The 21532-nt window shown below is 42.3% G+C and overlaps 2 protein-coding genes and 1 long non-coding RNA gene across 32 annotated transcripts in view; 1 reads left to right on the top strand and 2 right to left on the bottom strand.

Annotated features, from left to right (window-relative positions):
• Sse (extra spindle pole bodies like 1, separase) overlaps nucleotides 1–15519 on the bottom strand; it is a 28655-nt gene extending 13136 nt beyond the window's left edge. For 2 of the 3 annotated variants that reach the window (XM_086833913.1, XM_020942535.2), the window contains exon 1: nucleotides 1244–1364. In XM_086833913.1, coding sequence (XP_086690039.1) covers nucleotides 1244–1249 — 6 coding nt within the window. In that variant the 5' untranslated portion in view covers nucleotides 1250–1364. Of the gene's footprint in view, nucleotides 1–1243; nucleotides 1365–15400 lie in introns of those variants that run through there. The other variant, XM_086833914.1, reaches the window with a different exon arrangement.
• The window catches only part of sif (guanine nucleotide exchange factor still life), a 97938-nt gene that overhangs the window by 4608 nt on the left and 71798 nt on the right, over nucleotides 1–21532 (top strand). For 9 of the 28 annotated variants that reach the window (XM_086833898.1, XM_086833901.1, XM_086833896.1 and 6 more), the window contains 8 exons: nucleotides 789–1002; nucleotides 1261–1419; nucleotides 1480–1781; nucleotides 2413–2780; nucleotides 2991–3451; nucleotides 4678–4846; nucleotides 4906–5154; nucleotides 5308–5437. In XM_086833898.1, coding sequence (XP_086690024.1) covers nucleotides 789–1002; nucleotides 1261–1419; nucleotides 1480–1781; nucleotides 2413–2780; nucleotides 2991–3451; nucleotides 4678–4846; nucleotides 4906–5154; nucleotides 5308–5437 — 2052 coding nt within the window. Of the gene's footprint in view, nucleotides 1–788; nucleotides 1003–1260; nucleotides 1420–1479; nucleotides 1782–2232; nucleotides 2299–2412; nucleotides 2781–2990; nucleotides 3452–4409; nucleotides 4467–4677; nucleotides 4847–4905; nucleotides 5155–5307; nucleotides 5438–21532 lie in introns of those variants that run through there. The other 19 variants (XM_086833900.1, XM_086833897.1, XM_086833878.1 and 16 more) reach the window with 9 other exon arrangements.
• LOC147643466 (uncharacterized) lies at nucleotides 3552–4548 on the bottom strand. Its single transcript, XR_015271949.1, has 2 exons — nucleotides 4428–4548; nucleotides 3552–3758 (listed from the first exon to the last, which is right to left on the bottom strand). It is a non-coding gene; the product is annotated as an uncharacterized LOC147643466 (long non-coding RNA).

Raw genomic sequence — 21532 nt, 5'->3', positions numbered from 1 at the left:
GAAAGATACCATATATATATTCTTGGAGCATCATTTATCGCCTCGAAGGCGGCTTCCATGGAGGTTTCTGAAACCAAATTGAATCCAAGCTAATGGAACTTAAATATATATTCTATATAGATATATACTCGAGCCACGCACATGCTTACAATAAATTGTTAAGAGTTAAACCCAAAGCCAAATCAAAATGGAATTCTAGAATCAAGTTTGTATAATCAAAAAGCAATGTTAACGCTAGGCTAAGTCAATGCTCCATCTAAATGGCTATATAAAAGAAGTTATTTGCGCCGAGCGCTGATAGAGGATAATTCGGAGATCCCAATTACAATATATATATAATTATTAACTATAACTATGTTCGTTTGTGTCCCACACATACACACTGCTACTCTATTTGCTATCGAAACTACTCCGTATCCGTATTCCGTATTTGCGACTAACTGTTTTCACTATCTAGATATCGTAGAACAAAGGCTTTCAGCACCCAAAGTCAAGCTTCAAATCTAAGTACTATTCTTCCTGCACCATCTATATGTACTACTACTGCTGCTCTCGTAGACGTTCTCTAAGATATTTCAGAACACACTATCTATCCAGTATATCCAACACACTGACACGCCAGTTTCGCCGGGTTGACCTCTGGGTCATAGCCTGGGCACAACATCTCCGCGAGAGAGCCCCGATCTAGGAGAGAGACAAAAAGAGAGACAGTGAGAGGAGATTGAGTAGAAAGAGGAGAAACCGCACACACAGAACCTTGTTATCCCAATCAACTAACCTAATGATAGTGCGACGTTTTACAGTCGCCTTCTTTCAAATTTTCACGAAAGGCCTCGTCGTCGTACTCGCTGAAACTGGACCCCCCCGGCAAGGGCAAGGTGAAGGCCAAGCGAAAGCCGCTCAGCACTCCGGCGTCGCCGTCGCGCGTCCGCCAGGAGCCCCAGTGCACCTGCATGTCCGCGGAGCAGTATGCGCGCCTGCGAACCGATCCCCGTGTTAGAGGTGAGAACTAACTACAACTACAACAAGACCTACCAAAAGAACCTATCAAAAATACACGCACACACGCAGTACCAAGTCCCTAAAGCAATGCAATGTCAAGACCGGTCTGCAAGCAGGTCCGCCCCTTGAAGCCATTTTCTTTTCCTTTGCCACTTGAAACTCAAAACTCCAAATACTCCAATACTCCGAGCTTAGCGACTAGGCGACCAGATCCACCGCATCCCCACCCATCAAAACTCACCGCCATCCTCGTTGCAGGTTCATCCACGCTTCCGCGAAACGTCGGTTCGCACCGGATCAGCGATCATGTCGATGGCCAGCAGCAGGTGGGCGGCGGCAAGGTGGTCAGCGCCGTGAGCAGCACCTCGCTCTACGACAACGTGGCCAGTGGCGGTCCAGGAACAGCCCAGGGAGCAGGTAAGACCTCTTTGCTGGTAGCTCCTGAAGAGAAGCTCACTTTTCCGCTTTTTTCTTTAGAAACTTTGCCCCGCATGAAGGGCAGCCAGCAGGACAGACAGGATGTAAGCAATGCCGGCGTAAATACCAACACTCCGGGTGTGATTGTTACCGGCGTGGGCAATGTGGGCACCGACATGTGCGGCCAGAACCATGTGGGCTCCCAGGTGGGCAGCGATGATCCTGCTTCGTGCCAAATGGACATGGATTTGTCGAAAAGCGAGGGAACACAGGCGGGCGGCGGCCTGCACCAGAGCGTGGGCACATGCACCTCCTCTTCCAAGGGTACAGGCACTCGCACCAAGGATTTCGGCGATGATATGGTTAGTATATAGTGTTTTCGATGAATATTTACGCGGAGCAACACACAAATTAAGAGATAAATTACAAATTTTCACAAACTTTCAATAAGAGTGATCCTCTTTCGACAAGATGGCGCGCCTTTAGTGTGGCCAGATTAGCTTAATTTCAAAATACCCACCACAAACCTAAAATGAGTATTGAAGTTATTAAAGCGTCTTGCTCCTAAAATGGCGGTAAAAATAGATTTTCATCGGGAAATCGCTTGGAAGTGAGTTTTGTGAACATAACTGTCTACCCTTCCCATAATTATTACATGGAGAAACTATTTAATGGATGAAGTAGAAATTTTCACAAATTTTCAATAAGAGGATCCTCTCTCGACAAGATGGCGCGCTTTAAGTGTGGCCAGCTTAGCGTAATTCAATAATACCCACCGCAAACCTATTCTTATTGTCCAAATTGAGTAGTGAAGTTATTAAAGTGTCTCGCTGCTAAAATGGCGGTAAAAGTAGATTTTCCGCGGGAAATCGCTTGGAAGTGAGTTTTGTGAACATAATTGTTGACCCTCCCCATAATTTTCTACCAAACGAGCCGTCCGCACACGATGTCCGACTCAAACCTAACCCAATTTTCGCCTTTGCTCCTCCACAGACACGTGACGGCCACTCGCACGACATGCACCAGCATAATGTTATCAACAACAACACCCGGCGGAAGACCAAGAGCACCGAGGACATGAACGTGGACACCAGCACCCTGAAGCGCATGCTGAAGCCGATGCCCAGCACCGAGTCGCCGGTGACCTCGCCCGAGATGGGCCGACGGCGCTATAACTACTACAACGCCAACGCGGCCCAGACCCTGGGCCACCCGCCGCACATGCACCAGCACGGCATGGGCATGGGCATGGGTATGGGCAGTGGCATGGGTGGAGGCGGCGGCGGTGGTGGCCATCACCTCATGAACAACAACACGATGGGCCGGGCGAGCAGTCAGTCGTCGCGCTTCTCCGGTTCGAGGTGGGTGTACGGGAGTTTTCTGCTTGCCACAGGGATGCGAACCGTTGAACGGGTTACATTCTCACAAATATTTGGTGCTCTGGAAGATTTTTATGTGAATTTAACCTGTACCACCTCTTCCCCACTTCGTTTTGTTCAGTGGTTTCACAAAATACTCATTACGTTCTATAAAAGAAGTGCCTTATACTAACTAAACTCTCCTTTGACCAGGTCTTCCCATGAAATCGGACGTGGCTATCCGCCGCGCAATCTCTACTTGGAGCTGGAGCGCGAACGGAGCTGCATCGAGGGCTCGCCACCCTCAGACAACGTAATGTTTGACAACCAGTGCTACGCCACAACGCCCAGCTCGAGCAATGGCAACTCGGACCAGGACCAGTCCTATGGCCAGCAGCAATCCTCTGGCCAGCAGCAACAGCAACAGCACCAACAGCATGGTCAGCATCAGCAGCATCCACAGCAGGGACCGCCGCAGCGGTCGTCGCGGCATCATCCGCAGCATCACCATCAGCAGGCCCCGAATGTTACCCCCACTCCGGGTAGCCCCACTTCACGACTGCTTCTGGAGTATGAGATGCATCTGAGGAACACCCTGGCCAAGGGCATGGATGCCGAGTCATATAGCTTGCATACCTTCGAGGCTCTGCTCTCGCAGAGCATGGAGAATCTGGGTGAGTTGCTTAATAGGTTCTCCCTTTGGTTTAGGCCATGCTTTAGTTAACTTTTCATTTAACTTCCGTTCTCTCGTTGTTGTTGTAGCTGAGCGTTTCGTTTTCCTCCTTTCCGCTTTGCTTAATTGAATTTCTTTTTTAATTAGCTTTTGGGGTAGCGAAATTCCCTTTGAAAAAAAACGCTATGTTCCACGGGTATATCAACCTGTCTGTCAGTCATTCAATCGAACCCATGTCAGTGGCCTAATCAAGTCAGGTGTTTCACTCGGTGGTGGATTGCCATTGCAAATGGGAATGGGTTGATAATCTGATTAAATGGGAGAATGAGAATGTTTAGCGTAGAATGGAATGTTGTAATTGAGGAGGATTGGTTAGGGAATCGGAATAAAATAAAGAATGCTTTAGGCAAAGAGGAAACTAGCTTTACACTTTCAAAGAGCTTTAAATGCGTTATTCAATAGTAAAATAATAATAATACAAATGTTCCGATATACAATTCTGTACAATTCTCGATAAAAAGCCATAGCTGACTTAACTAAGTTTTAAAAGCCATTGAACATTATTACAGATATATTAGTCACCCTATTAAGTAAACAAAAGGAGGATTGAGGATTAATTTTTCGCTTTCCAATTAATTCCCAAAAAGTCTAAGTGTGTAACAATAATTTCTTAACTTACACATGCAATGCAAAAAATAATTTACTACTGATTTGCTTATCTCTCTACTCAAACTTACGTTGTCATAATATGTATTTTTGCCTATATATACCTTTATAATAATACATACATAAATGCTATCCACGTCACGCCATAAAATGCTTCATTATCCATTACTCTCCTCGCATTGCCCACCGACACATCAACAACTAATCAACAACCAACAACCAACTACCAATCAACAACACCTCCAACAACTATATCAACACCAATATCTCAACCAAACAACAACCATCATCAGAATTCGCTGAAAGCCTACCCGGATCGAACCAGCGCAGCCCATATCCACTTCGTAGGCGTAAGTAGTTCCATTCCAAGTCCGCACGATCTCTTCCAGATTCAATGCTCCTGCTTATATTCACCCGATCTTGATCTCAACATCGATATCGACATCTAGCTCGAGTGAATGAAATTGCCTGCCTATCATAGCTTTTTGGAATGCCTTCAATTAGGATGGAATTTTATTATGTATAATACTTATTCAACTTTTGTATATATTCCTCCATCAGCCAATTCAAAATCTTCCACGTTGCCATTGCCGCCACATCGACCATTGTCTACAATTCGGGACAAAGAAAGGGATCGCGATCGTGATGGTTATTACAGTGATCGCAACGAGTTGATACGGGAAAGGGAGCGCGAACGTGATCGTGGCTATTTATCGGATCATAATGCCAGGTAAGTTATCATAAAAACCCATGGGAAATCCTAGTTAATTTCCCCCAATCTCTTGTTAGTTTCTCCAATTCGCGTTGCGCCTCTTGCATTGGCGAATCGGCCCGAGCCCAGTGGTTTCGTCACTCGGATGGCTGGCGTTCCGGCAGCTCTACCATTGGCTCCGGTTCGGGTCACGGCATGATGGCCCAGCAGGTTCCTGGTTCCGGGCATAAGCGATCGCCATGGGACTCATTGCCATCCTTGCGGCAGGACAGCAGCCTCAATGATTCGGGCTACAAGAGTGCACGTGCCGATTCACTAGAGCAACGGTGCGTATTAATAATGCATATGAATTGAAGGAAAGATTTGAAATCAATATTAAAATAGCCAAAAGTATAGATTTCAAGAAGTTACTCTAATGTTTCCGTTAAAATTATTGAAGCTAAACAATATTTGTACTAATCGGAATTTATATTTTTCAGAGCTGAATTCATACGTCAAGATAGTTTGCGATCGGAGTATTTGAGTGATCGCGAGTCACGCTACGGAATTGTTCAACAGGCTTCCATCGAGAGCACTGATTCGAGGATGTGCTATTTGACTTCATCAGAGGTGAGTGTCCTTCGCTGAAGGCTATTTTTATTATACATTTATTACGTAATGTGTGTATGTGTTCAAAAAGATCGAAAGTTTTCTCTTGTGAAAATGTGGGAGATATACAGAAAAGATACCACTTTATTCAAGTTTCCTTTTGTGAATATGTAGTAGGTAAACGGAAAGCATTTTGTTTCAATTAGGACTTTTCTGTTCCTAAATGTATTTATTGTTTATAATGGCATTAAATAGTTTCTTGTGGACCCTTGAATTATAAACGCAAGATCGGTCTAAACATAATTATAAAAGTAAATTTAGTATCCAATATTCCCAGAAAAAAGTTCGAATTAACTTAAAATATAAGTACAAAATAATTTTTAAAACCTTTTTATATATTTCATCGAGTTTTAAATTTCAGAAATGGAAAATTCAAATATTCTGCCAAGAAATATTTTCTTTCACATTTAAATATTGATTCAAAGTAGAATTTTATTATTCGATTAATGAAAATCTCCATCAACTTCTTGTTCAAATTGTCTCAACCATTATATGACTTTATTTTTGGTACTAGTTAGTCTTATCTTGAATACTGAATCACCCTTTATTTTGAGTGCCTGAAGAAAATGTCAAATATAACTTGGAATGAGTTATGTAGCATAAATATTTAATCCCTAGAAAAGAGAAATGTTATCCCCCGTCTGCTGGGCTTCCCTGACCTCTCCCACATAAATATTACATTACACACCTTGGATAAACTTGCACATTCCTCAGTTCAAGTCAAAAATGGACTCTCCTGCGAATATGTAATTTCCCCCCCTCAGAGTTTTTCCCCGGGCTTTCCCAAACGAGAATGCAATTTCTTTAGCCGAATGTTCGGCATCCGTCATAAGCCAACATCCGACATCAATTGCTTTTGCTCGCATCCAAATTCAAATTCTCGTTTTGTGGGCGGTTTCCGCACACATCTCAACACATCTCAGTGTGCTCCATGCTCCGTGCCCTCTGACCCCTGTGCTATTTATAGAGACCCAACTGGGTCAACAGTGGCAACAGTGGCTGTAACAGTAACAGTCGCAACTCCTCTACCTTTTAAATGTTATGCTCAAGCCGCTGTTAGTTGAGCAGGCTTCTTTGATGGCCCACTACCTTACCTGCCCTACGTATATGTATTTAAATATATATATAGGTGTACACATAAATATATGCCTCTTATATATATGTATATATATGTATTTGCTTATTCAAAGCCCCGATATGAGAAGGGAAAGTCAACTGGCGCATTTGGCTGCAGCATAAATGATATTTTTAGTTGCAGCCCCAAAGCTGACCCAGTTTACGTTGATTAAAAACAAACTGCCATACACACACACACACATACACTCACTCGAACACCTAAGAGCAGGATGAGAGCGAGCATAGAGATGTAAGGACTTTCTCCCGCAACTCCCCGGGATGATGATAGATGCCACTGATGACTACAACTATGATGATGATGATGATGATAATGATGATGACAATGATGGAGCTTTCCGCATGATGATGCCTCCTACTTTGGCGTGGGCGTGGCACTTGCATATTAATTGGCCACTCAAGGAATTTGTCTAGTTAGTGCCAAATTTATATGTCGCCTTGACACTAATGAGCCCTGCAACTTTACTCCCGCTTCTGCTGCCCGGGTGTTGTGCATCATTGGACTTTGGGAGGGTTAGAGATGTGTGCTCGGTGGCGGATGAGCGATTTCCATTGTTACACTGACACACAAATGGGAGAGGAGAGGCGAGGAGAGAAAAGCAAGCCCCGGCTACAGACTCTCAATCTCTCTGTATCTCTCTCTCTCTGTCTGTGAATTTTCCCTCATTCCGGCAGATGGCTTTTCCAACTTTTCTGCAGCGGCGCATGCGCTCTGGCTATTTGCTCTTTGGCGGCCTTCCAGCTGCTGCGAAAGCTTCTCTTCTCCCTCGAACTCGGCTTTCGGCTTTCCCATGGTATTCTCCGAAATTTTCTCGGCTTTCCTCGGCAATAATTTCCCAGAGCCGTGCGCTCCGCTCCGCGTTTTCCGCTGTCATTGCTGCTCTGCTCCGCTGCTGTTTTGCTGTTTTGCTGGCGCTGCGCTAACTTTTGCTCTGTCGTTTTATAATCAACCGAAATTCGGTGTGTGTTGTTGATGGTGTATGGTGTATGGTGTATGGTGTATGGTGGCATGGGTGTGTGTATGTGTGCGAGCGCTGTGCGTGCTTGTGTGTGGGTGCGCGTGCCAGATTTGCAACTAACGAAAATATTGCAATAAATAAAGTTGCGGACACGAAGCGGAGTGCTGCCTGTCACAGTCGCGTTGGAAAATTGTGTATAAAAAAATTTCTGTTTTAAAAATTCAGCGAGCAAGTGAGCCGCAGTAACTGCAAAACGAAAAATTCTCTCGCAAAAAGCGTGTGAATGTGCTCCCCGTTCGAAAGTATGCAACGCGAGGAAAAATTCGCTTTATTGCAATTTTGTAGAACGTGAAAGACAGGCACAGTGAAAAGCAGCCAGTAGCCAACAGCAGCAGCAGAATCAGCAGAATCAGCAGCATCAGCAACAAAACTCAACAACGCGACAATAATAATAACAATAAAAGAAGGAGCTACCAGGACGTTAAGCAAGTAAATGTCAATAAAGAGTGTATGTGTATTGTCAGTCAGTGTTTTTTATGTGCCTGTGTGTCAAGCTGCGATTAAGCATTTTGTTAATCTCCCCTAAGACCAAGCTTCCCCCCCCCAAAAAAAACCTCAGCGCAGCTCATTTGTTTTAGTCAGCCGTAGCAATAAAAATAAAACCTACCGCACACGCACACGCATTCGCACACTTCTTCAACGGCACACAGTGCGTATGCGTAATATTGTGGCGTATGCGTGATGTGAGCACAAATCTCAACCTAATGCAGCTCATGTTCAGGCCCAAACAATTAGGCCCGGTTTGCCGCCGTCACTATATAGGTATATATAGTATTGGTATAGGTATAGTTATAGGTATAGTGGTAGTATGGACAAACTGCAAAAACCAAGCACACAAAGCAACTGTGGCCAAGATGGAAAATAGAGCAAAAAGTGGTCAATTCCAAATGCGATTAAGCGCTCAAGCCACGTTTTCTTCGACACCATCACGTGTGTGTGTATGGCGGGTGTGTGTGTGTTTTTCTGTCCAGTGTGTGTTGTGTTTTGATAAGCCAGTTCCAAGTTTTCCAATACAATTGTGAGTGTTTGTGGCCGCCGGTTTGGTTGCTGCTAAGTGTGTGTGTGTGAGGTCTTTCTATGGCTGCCCCATTGATAAATAACGATGATGATAATGGTAATGATGAAGCCATTAGATAAATTGTATGGGAATGTGTTGGGGGAAAGAGTTGTTTGGTTTCTATAACTATTCCACCCATTGAGTTGAAATTGAATTTCGTATGCTAAGCCGGCGGAAGCCTTGGCCATTAGTCCTGGCCATAGCTCCGAGGCACGTTTCTGCACGTTAGCCAGTCTCCACTGTGCCGGAGGTGCTGAGCAAACAGGGCTAAAAGTGCTGGGCCATGTTTGAATAATGTAAAAACGCCTGCTGCGGCCAGAGCCTTAACATGCCGCTGAAAGCTTCGTGAAAGCTCTGCTGTTAACAGGGTAGGGAAACGAGGGAGAGGGGGGGAAAACAGGATGCTGAATGCTGCGTCCTTTGAGGGGGACTTAAAAGCTTTGCGCTGTCCACAGGATGTGGTGCGGGGAGTCGCCACCGCTGCCACCGCCGCCGCCGCCACTGTTAAGCTCCTTTTTGAGCCCCTGTAATGGGAGATCCTTGTACACTGGCGTGGGGGGTTCGTGCCAGTTGATGAATTTTCAAGAGGACTCGCTCCAGCTCCAGCTCCTCTGGCTATCCCCTCTCCCCCCTTTTAATTGTGCATTTTTGATACAATTTGCGTGTGCCCACTTCATCAATGACATGATGGCCAGCGCCATCATTACCAGTTGAAATATTGAGCAGGCAACGGCCCACGATGATTGCTTTTCGAGGCATTTTTCCCAATGCTTCGATATCGGGTTCGGTCTGGTCCTTTTGGTCCTTCAGTTGGTCCATTCAGTTGAAAATAGTTCTTCTGCTGATAATATAATTTGACTAAACTGTCAGCTCATTGTGTGCATTCAACAATTTTTCACCAACTTTTTATGACACTTTGGCAGGCACAACTTTTTTCCATCCATTTCCCCCTTTAGCTTTTATTTTTTATCATTTGTTTTTTTTTCGGGTTGAATTGAATGATAAAGTTTTGGGGGATGCCAAACCAGGCGTATTGATTACAACTTTTGCATTTGGCATTCAGCTCGATTGGCTTAATGAGCTTGCATAATTTAAAGTACTTAAATATTAACAATATTGACATTCGCTTTATTTGCATTTGGGAGCTGGGAGGACCGGAAACGGACGAGTCCCCGGACAGCTCGCGGCCATCGAAATGATCAATCAAATTGATTAATTACCACCCCCCATGAAGCAACACCAAATTGAACACATTTTAAATGCGTGGCAAGACATTAATTTATGCGACTTTGTGGTTTTTCCTGACTGATAACCGAAAGGAGCTGCCCAAAAGCAACAGAGAAAAAAAAGGAAGAAGGGAAGGAAGCAAAGGAGGATGACATTCATTAGGCTAAGAACAGCTATCGAAAAAAAGGACCTGCCAGGGAGATTTAGAAAAGGAACAACAAAAAAAAAACACTGTGTAAACACATAAGCCACTTTTGGCCAGTTTTAGGATTCAGTTCCCATTCTCCGCCCTGCTTTCTCTCTCTGCTCATTAGCTTTGCCTTCTTATCGGAGATGACTGCTGGGGGAATTCCCTTTTTAATTTTGTTTAATTTTCATTTTCGCACCTTTTTTCGTGTCGCTGGTCTCAGTCTCTTTCCCTCCATTTGCACATTTCCACCCGCTGATATCATTAGGGCAAATTGATGAGCGCGCTGCCAAACAGCTGAGGCCAAGCCAAGCCACGCCACGCAAAAAAAAAAACAAAAGCTAAAAACTTTTTGCAGTCCCCCAGTTTCCCTCAGGTGTGTTTGTATGTGTGAGAGTGAAAAGCAGGAGGCAGCGTGAGGGGATTCCCCGTGCAACGCTAAATCATTTGGCACAGAGCATTTCAAGCAAATTGACGCAGAGCAGAGCGCAGGCCAAAGGATAAGAAAAAGCAAGGAAAAGTTGCTGGGAAAAAAAGGGGTCCACACTATGGAAAAATTAAGCCTACAAAATGAGAAATGAGTCCGTTTTTGGATTTGAATGTTTTGATTTCTAAACAAATTTCTACATAGGGTAGATTAATAATTTTAAAATAATTACTGAAGTATTACTACAAATAAAAAGGTAATTTAGGGATGTAATAACCTTTAAGTAGCGTTCTTGAGTACCCAAAATACAACTTTAGGATTGAGAAATTCTACTTAACCTTTGTCATTAAAATCAACATTAATTACTTAATATAATTTAACATATTCAACACCAAAATATTAAGAAGTGCATTCTTACTAACGATTTACATCTAAAAGTAATTGTTTCTTCGATTTTCTGGTAAAATTTGAGAGATTAAAATCAATTATTTGAAATCTACCTCGATCTCTGATGCATTCTATAATCTCTTGAAAATAAATCCAAGAGTTTTCTATATTTCCAAGTCTTAGAAAAAGTTGGAGGTTTCAGAAACATATTTTCTGAATTTATTAAAATTATCCCACAATTTCTACCCTTTTCCCTGAGTGCAACTAAAGAACAGAGATGTTGAAACGTGGAAATTACAATTTGGCTGAAGATGCAACCTCCGAACCCTTCTCCCTCTCCCTCCCCCTCTCCCCCCCCCCCAGCACGCTTGACATTCCATTGACATTTCAATAAGTGAAGAAACTAATTTTTGTATTACAAGCTTCTCGGGGAAAAAGTTTGCCATCTTCAAACTATGGCAAAGACGGGCAAAAGAAAAAAAAAACGAGACGCGGGACAGAAGGAAGGCGGCGAAAAACTGCAATATTAATTTGCAGCGAGTGCATTAAGGCGGGAGGGAAAGTGTGTGCAGGGAGGTCCTGAAAGGGGGTACTGAATTAAAGAGAAGGTGTGGTGAGGGGGAGCGAGTCCTTGCTGCTGCTGCTGTCAGCGAAAGTTGGACGTGAACAGTTGGCCAAAGTATTTGACACAAAAATAACAGTTTTCTTATTTGCCGCTGACCAACGAACTCAGTTTTTTTTCCTCATTTCTTCATCTAGACGGGGGTTTTCCTCTTTTTTTTTTTAGTTTTTCGCCACGTATTTCTGGTGCAAAGTTTGGAACTAAGTTCCATCCTCTTTTGCCATTTTTTTTCTCCTCAATAGTTGGACAGCAGCTTTGATGCTCGTCCTTTGGCCAGAGAGAGAAGGAAAGAGAGAACTGTCAGCTAAAGTTTGCACTCACGCACATATGAGATCCTTCTCTCTATATATACATATATATTCGCCGATATTGGTTAAATTGTAATACGTGGATAGGATATAATTATTAAGGTTGGAAAAGGTTGCAAACGATTGCATAATTGAACGTTTTTAGGGAGCTTTTTTAGGGAATTTAGACGAAGCTAATTGTTTAAATAATTGGGTTTTAAATCCCTTGCATAAGAATGCATAGAAAATATTACATTGTTGAACTATAACAGACATCAATCTTACAATTAAATTTAATTCGTTGAAACAGTTTCTGTAGGGATTCCCCTCATTTACTTTCGTACTTCAAGTAGGAGTTGCACTTTCATATAGTATATTTCAACAAAAACGTTTAGTAACCTTTTTTACAAACAATTTTGCTGCTTAAATAAAATATAATAAATTCCCATCTTGGCTTAAAAACCATTTTTCTTATGGCTTTCAATAACAATGCCATGAAAAGTTAACAGGAATGACAAAGCGATTCCTTGGCTACACACTATATGTCATATCTGTCATGAAGTGTGGATATAAACTGCAGCACGCGTCTGTTCAGTTTAATTTCATCCTTTTTTTTTGCTCCTGCCATCTTCTCTGCCAAATGACATTATGAAATGCTAAAAGCCTTGAGCCAAAACTTGTCCAAGTACGAGTATGAGCTTGGCTGCTCGGTTTTAGCCCAGAAAAGCTGATGGGGGGATATAGGGATATAGGAGAGCTGCCTTGAATTCATTTTCATTTTTCGATAATTCTTTTGGCTGCTGTGGCCGCATGTGGGTGTGTTCGTTCGAGTAACACATGGCCAAGTGCCGAGTTTCGAGTTCCGAATGTCCGTGGTCCGCAGTCCGTGGGAGTGGCCTCTTTATATCCCTTTTTGCGGTGACCAAAAGCTGCTCAGAAGGGCATGCCGATGCAGGCTTATGATGTTTAAGCGCATTTTCCCCCGGGCAAACCGAAATAATAAATGGATTGCTTTAAGTCAGCCCCCCTTTTGCTACCGGTGCTCATTAATTGCCCCTGGCTACCTGGCTATATTGGATTCTTGGATACATGGTTACAAGGATACAACCAGGATGCATGGATACCTTGGTTGTCTCTGGCTACTTGGGCATAATTTAGGGTCTCTCAACGACTCGAATGGGATGCACTCGAAGCCGGGGGGCGCCTCTGAAAGGGATTTAAAAACACTTACACAACTTTCCACTCACAGTCCTCTCGCCTTAAGTACGCCCGAGAAGTTTCAAGCCTGGCAAATGAAAGAAAAAGCATCCGAGTGCAGGAAAAAAGTAAACTTTGCACATGCTTCAAAAGGAGTTGAAAGTACAACTCAGCTGCTTTTCTCTGTTGGCCGTTTGCAAATTTCACAAAAATATATATATATGGGAATATCCACAGGACTTTTATAAACTCATATTTTAAACAATATCAAGAAATCTTCAAGTGTTGTGCATTGTTTAAGCTTTTTGTTCTTCTTTAAGCAAGGAATTTAAGCTTTAAATAGTGGATTTTATATTGTGAAACCTTTTTAGAATGATTATGTTTATTTTTAGATTTATTATAGATATTATAGATCAAAAAGCTGTTCTATTTTCCATTTCTTTTTCCAAGAAACTATATTTATTCACATCTTTTTATAGCATTTCACAGTGTTTTCAGTTTGTCATGGTTAACATTTCTGTGAAAAAGTCCTTCTGACATACCAAAAGACATGGCTTAAATGAAAGCCAATGATGGGGAAAGGAAATGGTGAAGGGAAAATTTTTCATTTCAGCACTTTAATCGAGAAATTCATATAAAAAATATAAAAATGAGAAACAAACTGTGAAATTCGGGGAGAGAAATGAAAACCACGTAAGATGATATCTCGGGCAGGCAGGTTAAAAAAGAAACATAACATCAATGAGCAGCACAAGGAGAAGGAGGAGGAGCAGGAGGTGAAGAGGTTGTCAGGAAGAGTCCTCTGAAATTGGGCAGGAGGAAATAGCACTTTTGCACGCACACACACATGGAACCTCTCTCAAGTGCAAATCAAGTTAACCGAATAAAAAGCCGCTTCCTGGCTGCCATTTGGCTTGTTTCGGCAGGTTTTTCGCCTCCGTTCCCATCTTGATTTCTTCCTTCCTGCTGAGGAACAGGTCCTGAAATGGCAAACGATGTCGTTCCGTTTCGTTTTTCTTACTCGTTTCGTTTGCGTTTGCGTTTGCTTTTGCCTCCATGTCAAAAGATTATACTCGCGCAGTCATAAAAAATAATAAAATGTGCAAAAACGCACAACTACCGAGTGTGTGTGTGGGTTATGGGTGGTGTATGGCAACACATGAGCGCACACGCGGGCCCTTTGCCCCTTTCCCCTTTGACATCCACTCCCACTTCACCCCCCGCACGCATTTCTTTGTGTGTAACATGTAAATGTCGTTTCGGCATTCGCGCATTTTAAGCCGCCATCCCACAACTGCTCAGCACCTCACAACTCACCTGGCACACACACTGGCAGAAATTTGGATACTATTGCCTTTATTTAAACACCAAAAGAACTATTATTCGTGACAAAATAGCTACAGGGAATTACCCTTCTTAATAAACCCAAACAGGATAATATTAATGTTATCAAAATGGAACAAAATATGTACAAGTTGACAACCGTTTTGCTTTGTGCACCTGAGCAGGTGTCAGCCGAAGGGTGAAGGGATAGGGCCGAAGGACAGAAGCTGGAAATGCGACCTTCTTCACCTCGACAGCTTCGACAGCGGCAGGCAGCAGGCAGCAGTTTCTCCAGGCCTCATTTTGGCACCTCGACAGCTCTTTCCCCAAACCCTCTCTCTCTCTCGTCCGTAATTGGCATGTGTTCAGCATTTTGTGCGCTTTTCGCACAGTTCGCAGTAATGCCACGCCCCGGCCCTTGCTGGGCCCCAAAAAACCTGGCCCATTTCATCGTCATTTCCGTTTCCGCTATCCCGCTCCCCGCTCAGATTACCTGGCCGGCAATGGAGGCTAAAGATATGAATATAATTAAATGTTACAACTACATATTTGCATCTTTTATAAAGCAATGTTTTCCCGCACTCGGGCTTTAAGTGGTGGCAAAAGTGGAAGGAGGATTCCCTTTTAAGGGTATATGGCGAGCATCCTTTGAGGTGTTTATGGCTATGGGGCTGGAGGCGAGGCAGCCAGGGGGAATGAAGCCATCAACTAAATTGGCCGCGTCCCCGTCACAAAATCTCAAAGAAGACGGGGGGCCTAAAACTTGAATTCCATTTAGCTTTTGCTGTTATTGTCGCTGGTCAACAATTAAGGACAATGACAGCGGCAGATTAGGTCCTTAAGTTGAGAAATTAAGTTGAAATTGAAATGCTCCCAGATTGAGTTGTCCCCTGAAAAGTTCTTAATGAGGAAAGTGCGCGAAGAGCCCGAGATTGCAGGAGGAAAACTCAAATAAAAACTATGGAAAATACTTAATGGGTAATTTTGTAAAAGGAAGATGAAGCAAAAAATATGAAAAACGTAGCCAGAAAGATATATGAGTCTTAATGATGCTCACCATTTAATCTGTAATGACCCTTAATTAATAAACTCGGCATGTAATTTGGTTTGCTACATTTATAATTAACATTTTCTCAGGGGTATTTGAAGGTTTTTGTTTATAGAATAGTAAAGGTGTTGAAGTTAAGCAAGGTTTTGACTTAATGTAAATATGCCGTTTTCAAATATCCATAACTAAGCCAAAAATGTTTTAATTTCATTTCGGAAAGTATTTCTGTACTAGTTTTTATAAAGCTAACAATTCTGCATACTGAGATTTCAAATATAAGAAATTCCATTTTTTGTCAAATTTTGACAATTTTAACGATGTAACCCCTTATAAATCAAACAAAACTCACAAATACTAAACAAAAGGACATTGAGAAAAACATCACCATACTACAAATTAATTAGCCACATAAGACCTTCTCCTGAAATAATCAATAATACCTTACGAACAGACTTTCAGAAATTTAGCAGAATCAGACTCGGACACACCAAGTTAACCCACAACCATATCCTCAATAAATCCCCCCCTCCACTCTGTCCCAATTGTAACACAACCCTAACAATTCCCCACATCCTAATAGAATGCCCTCTCTACAGCAGCCAAAGAAACAAACACCTCGAATCAACTTTAGAGGAAATCACATCCTACAAAAACTTAAACAAAACAATAGACTTTCTCAAAGACACAAAGCTTTACCATTTAATTTAATTTATAATGTAACACCCAAGTAGTATTATCTTAAACCAAACGCCTGTACATAAGCAATATCTAAGTAATATTATAAAAAAAAAAAAAAACAAACCCCTGTACATAAGCTTCCATCCCAATAACTAAAACTATACCGTGTACATATACAAAAATACTAAATCGAATTAGCTTAAGGCCTTAGTTGCTATAGCTTCTATTTATAAGTTAAGCGCGAATTTGTAATTTTCGTTTAACTGTTAATAATAATAATAATAATAATAACCCCTTATAAAATTTTGAAAAATTTTCGAAAATTTATTTTTTAAGCAGACAATGCTAGTTTGACTCAGTTTTCGATGCTGATCAAGAATATATATGGTTTATAGGGTCGGAAATGATTCCTTCACTGCGTTTTAGGTTTCTAACTGAAAATTTTATACCCTGCTTTGATGAATTTTATTTTGACCCTGAAAAGATATAAAAATTTAATAATTAACTTATTCCTAGACATTTAATGCTATTTTATTCATATTAAAGTTTTCTTGTCGGCTAACTCATAAATTCCTTTTCAAAACATAAATAAAATACAAAGAAATAAAGTTTATCAAGTGTAGTTTCCTCCTCAAAATGTTGATTCCATTGTTTTTGATTCTATTTTGTTTTACAAGTTCCTAAAATCACCCTTATCCTCACTATAAGGATCTGTCAATTAAGTGTTGCCTACTTTTTGGGGCATCTAAAAACTGCACCAATTGTCGCCCTAGAAAATGCAATTTGCATAACTTTATGGCCGACATCAAAATGCAATTTATCCGCATCGAAGATGGGCAAGGATATACATTGAATATGTGTGTATGTATGAGTGTGTGTCCCTTTTGTGTGTATGACTTTTCACCTAAATTATTGATATCAATATTTATATTCAAACACTAACAATTCTCAATTTCTTCTTTTAATTTTTGCCATTGCAGGTAAGCCAATATTCTTCATTTACACTCTCCTCTCCTTTGTCCCTTCGTTTGTTTGTTGGTAAGTAAACGATAAATTTATAGAGCGCAAAACTAGTACAAAAGGAGAATAGTATACATTTTATGAGCAAACATGAAAATGTTGCTAATTTATAGCTGGCAATCTCAGCAGGCAGTGAAATGGCCAAGGGAAAACCTCGTCTCCCTCCTTGTCTCTGCCCCGCCGACACCTCAATGTGGAGCCAATAACAAAGTTATATAAATGTGCCACAGTCCTCTATGCTGGAGATTCCTATATTCTATATCTTTGTGTGTGTGTGTTAGGAGATTCTATATCTATCTGTGTGTGTGTGTGTTTGTGAGAGAGGCGGATATCCGCATGCAAGCCATAACTCAATAAACCATTGTCCACGGCCAAAGAGGAAGACGCAAAAAGAATATAAAACAAAGACAAAACTAAAACCAAGGCAGGCCAGGACATGGACGTAGCGAAGAATGAGGGAATGCGGAGGGGGGCTGGGGGCGAAACCCACAGCAGTCAAAGATACAATCGAAATGCAGTAACTAGCAGTCAGTCAGGGGCGGGTAGGAACGGGGAGCTGCCGCCAGGGGTTTTCATGGGAGTCGAACTGCCACTGGCCACCCAGAGATTAGAAATGTAAACAAAGCCAAGGAGAGTCGTTGACAATTCTCCTCTCGAAGCAGGACTCTGCACTGGGAAAAAAATTGAAACCCCAAATCACCAAAAAGGTTTGAAAAGAGGGTTGATTTTTGAATGAAATTTTTAATAATTATAAAGAGATTGTTAGGGTAAAACCCTCACATTCAACCTCATTTAAGGGGTTGGCTTATTTTCTTAGGAGAGTCCTTCGTTCACTGCTTTTCTTTCTCTGTAAAGGATTCTAGGCCTTGGATGGGGCTAGGACCCAAGAAGGACTGGCTACGGGGTGGCAAAAGAAATAAACATTAACTGTAATTTAGTGGGGCATTGTGCTTAAGCGTCCAGTCTCGGATTCAGATTCCTATTCGGTTTCGCATTCAGTTTGTGCCACACAGCACTAGTCCTGCTCCTCCTGCTCCTGCTCCTGCTCCTCCTGCTCCTTTGGCTGGCTGCCTCCCTCTCTGAAATTATGGGCCCATTGTGCAGTGGCCAGCAGTCACGCCTCTGTCGACTCCTGGCTCCACTCCTCACTCCCCTCTCCACTCCCCATCCTTTTCGACCATTTCAGTTCAGTTTCAAGTTGCACGAGGCACTTCGTGCTGGTCAAAACGCGGCAGGGATTCAACGGCTGGGTGAAGCTGCTTTAGCGAATCCTGGCCAGAAGGCCTGTCAGTGGGCAGCAATTGTTATATTTGCCTGCCGAGGCGGGGTGCCGAGAAGTAACAGCTTCCCAGCTTCAGTTTCATAGACATAGTTCTCAGTTTTCGCATTTGCCAACAATTAGATGGCAGTAGCTGGCGAGGAAGAGAGAGAAGCGCTGCAGGCCAACCACTTGGCGAAAATCTATTTTTCCATATATAAATATACATCTCTCTAATGGTAAATATAAATCCAATCAATCAGTACAGCAATATTTCGCTCAGTGTGAAATGCCTTTCTGGATCCAACCAGAAAAGAAGTGGAAAACTAACAGAGACCAGGCATAGTTCAAATACGAAATAACAACGCTGGCAAACTCAACAATAATCGACAACAATAAAAAAGAAGCATATTGTTGGGGCAATGGGCAATGGGGAATGGAAATGGAAATGGACTGGGATTGGGATAGGGACTAGGACTCGGACTCGGACTCTGACTCTGACCAAGAATGGGTCCGAGTAAATGGTAAATGGGAAGCGGCAGCGGATGCCAAGTTGCCTAGTTGAGCCCTCGAAGAATTTATCGAAATGAAATTGCGACCTTTTTATGAATATTGCATGCGAAATGAAGAGCAGCGACCCCAGTCGCAGCCAAAGAGCATTAAAAAGGTTAATCAAAGCGGGGAGGATAGCAAAAAATATACATAGATGGCGGAATAATGGCCTCGTGTATAAAAAAGGGAAATTTTAACCAAATTGTTGCCAGTCATATTTTGTGATTTCTGCTCTTGCACCATCATTCTGGCAGCCTGGCAATTTCTAGGCAATTAGCTGGGGTTAAGGCAGACCCGGCGCCCCGAGGTGCCACTGGGAATTTAACCCATCTCTCCGCGTTCGGGAAAGCGTCGCGACTTGAAACCGCCTCCGGCCATAACATGGCTTTATTTGGCTTATAAATTGTTACCAACCTCCCGGCCCAGGCTCCATGAACTTTGCTCATAATTCAACACCTCCAACAAAATTAATAAAAATAAAAAGTCAGAGCCAGAGGGGGGAGGGAGAGTGAGAAACAAAACAAAAACCAAACCAAACCAAACAAAACAAAAGTACAACGAAAACGAGGAAAACCTGAAAACCTGAAAACCTTTTTCAAATTAAAGTTTTTCCAGCCCTGCTCGGGTTCTCTCTCTCACTCACTCTCTCTCTCTCTCTCTCTCTCTGGTGACCACTTGATGATGGCCGCCGTACAGTTCAGCCGGAAAATCCAGTGTCGGCGGCACTGATAGCCATCCAGCAAGGGGTCCCTTTTGGCCAAGGATATACCATAGCTTTATTGCAGCTAAACAATTTTCATAGGCTATCAGGGCGGCTCGGTGTTGGTAACTTTTTCCTCGAGTGCAGCAACAAATTAAATTTGCGCTGGTAATTGGATTTCAAAACACTTCGCCCGTCCAGACTTCAGAGTCAGAATCTGTGTGTGTCGGCTGTCGGTTTGTCGGTTGTATTTAATGCCGCCAACAGCCGCAAGGAAGCTTTTCCATACAGAGCGGCCGGGGCTCCTGGCTGCTGGATTTTTTGATAGAGCTTTGGCCTAGAAACAGAGAGTCCGAGTTCGGGTCCAACACAAAAAAAGAAAAGAAAAGCTGAACCAAATAGGAAGAAAAACAACGCGAGAGGACGAGGGCGGCTAACAAATTTGAGCGGCGCATCAAGTAAACAAAATGAACTGACATAAAACCAAATTGAAGCGGCAATGTCAACAGTTTGATAATTATGGAAGGTGTGAGAAATCGAAGGGAAAGTCCATGCACTCAGAAAAATAACCCCTAGAAAATACTAATAAATTGGTTAACAATTTCAACGATTGATCAAATACTTGGGAACTTAAGAACACACAAAAGAACTTCCTTTTCAAGGATATTAAACTAGAGGCCTTTCTTGACTTTAAAAAGGAGTCCAGCTGAGCTTAAAAATATCCTATTTTAAACTATATATTTCAATATTTATCCCCTGATTTAAAAAATTCATCAAACTGATGTCAATTTATTTCCGTGCACTTGGAAATGCGACTTGACTTGTTTATGGGGTGACGCTAGGTGACGGAAATTAAGCAACAAACGACAGAACCTAAGACCGGAAATTATAAAAATGTTCAAATGCAGATTTCCTGCGGTAACTGAATTTGATTGGAAATGGCAGGAGGTGTGTTCGAAGTCACTTTAAAAAATGTAATGGAAATCCTATCAGACGTCTGACGCTTCTCTGGTTATCATTTTCCAAATCATTTGAGCTGCTGCTGAAAACAATTTCAATATTTTCTCTTTTTCTATTTTCTCGAAAACAAATCATGGAAACTTCAATTACATTTACACAAGAAACCAGAGCTTGGGAAATTCAATGCCAAATGGGGAAAGCCATTAAATAATCTCACCTAGCAGCAGCAGCAGCAACGGCAGAATCGAGTGAAACCAGAGAAAGAAAATTCATTTTTCAAATCTCAATCACAGTTATTAAATCTTTGCTATATGGTTATGGTTATTGTTGTGATTTGATTTTATGGTAATGGCCGAAATGAGAGACAGACACACAGAGAGATAGAGAGAGAGAGAGGGAGAGACTCAGAGCAGGAGCTTTTCCGAGGCTGCTCTTTGCTCCAACTAAAAGAGAAGGTCCTTCGTGCGCTCTGTTATTGTAGTTCCAAGCCATCCTTCAACCTCGTTCTTGTTGCTGTTGTTTCTGCCATTTGCGCGCGCTCGGAAAAGAGGGAAAAACAAAAAAAAGCATAGCAAGGAAAACGGCCTAAAATGGTTTACTGACGTCATAAAAGTGACTTTTCTTATCTGGCAGCGTATCTGCAAGCGAAATGGATGCCTTTGTGTGAGTGCGTTCGTTTGGTCTAAATTTAAATGTCGCTGGCAGAGCGGCAATCCTTCAGTCCTGTCACTGACGTCGCATAAAAGGAAAATAATTATATTTAAAGGCAATTTGGGTGTACCAGTACCAGTACCCAGTACTACTACCAAGTCCCAGCTACATCCTCATCTGCATCACCCTCATCCTCACCCTCATCCACATCCTTCTCGGATTCCGTTTCAGCGCTTCAGCATCAGCTGCAGTGTCCTTGACCGAGTTTATGTAGATTTGCAAGACTTTACACACTGCGTGTGTGCCAGTGCTTTCCTTTTTT

Source organism: Drosophila serrata, unplaced genomic scaffold, assembly GCF_035046125.1.
Source record: "Drosophila serrata isolate PLE 108 unplaced genomic scaffold, ASM3504612v1 contig_272, whole genome shotgun sequence".
Classification (NCBI taxonomy): domain Eukaryota; kingdom Metazoa; phylum Arthropoda; class Insecta; order Diptera; family Drosophilidae; genus Drosophila; species Drosophila serrata.
The sequence above is the reverse complement of the archived record's forward strand: the minus strand, read 5'-3'. Positions and strand labels throughout refer to the sequence as shown.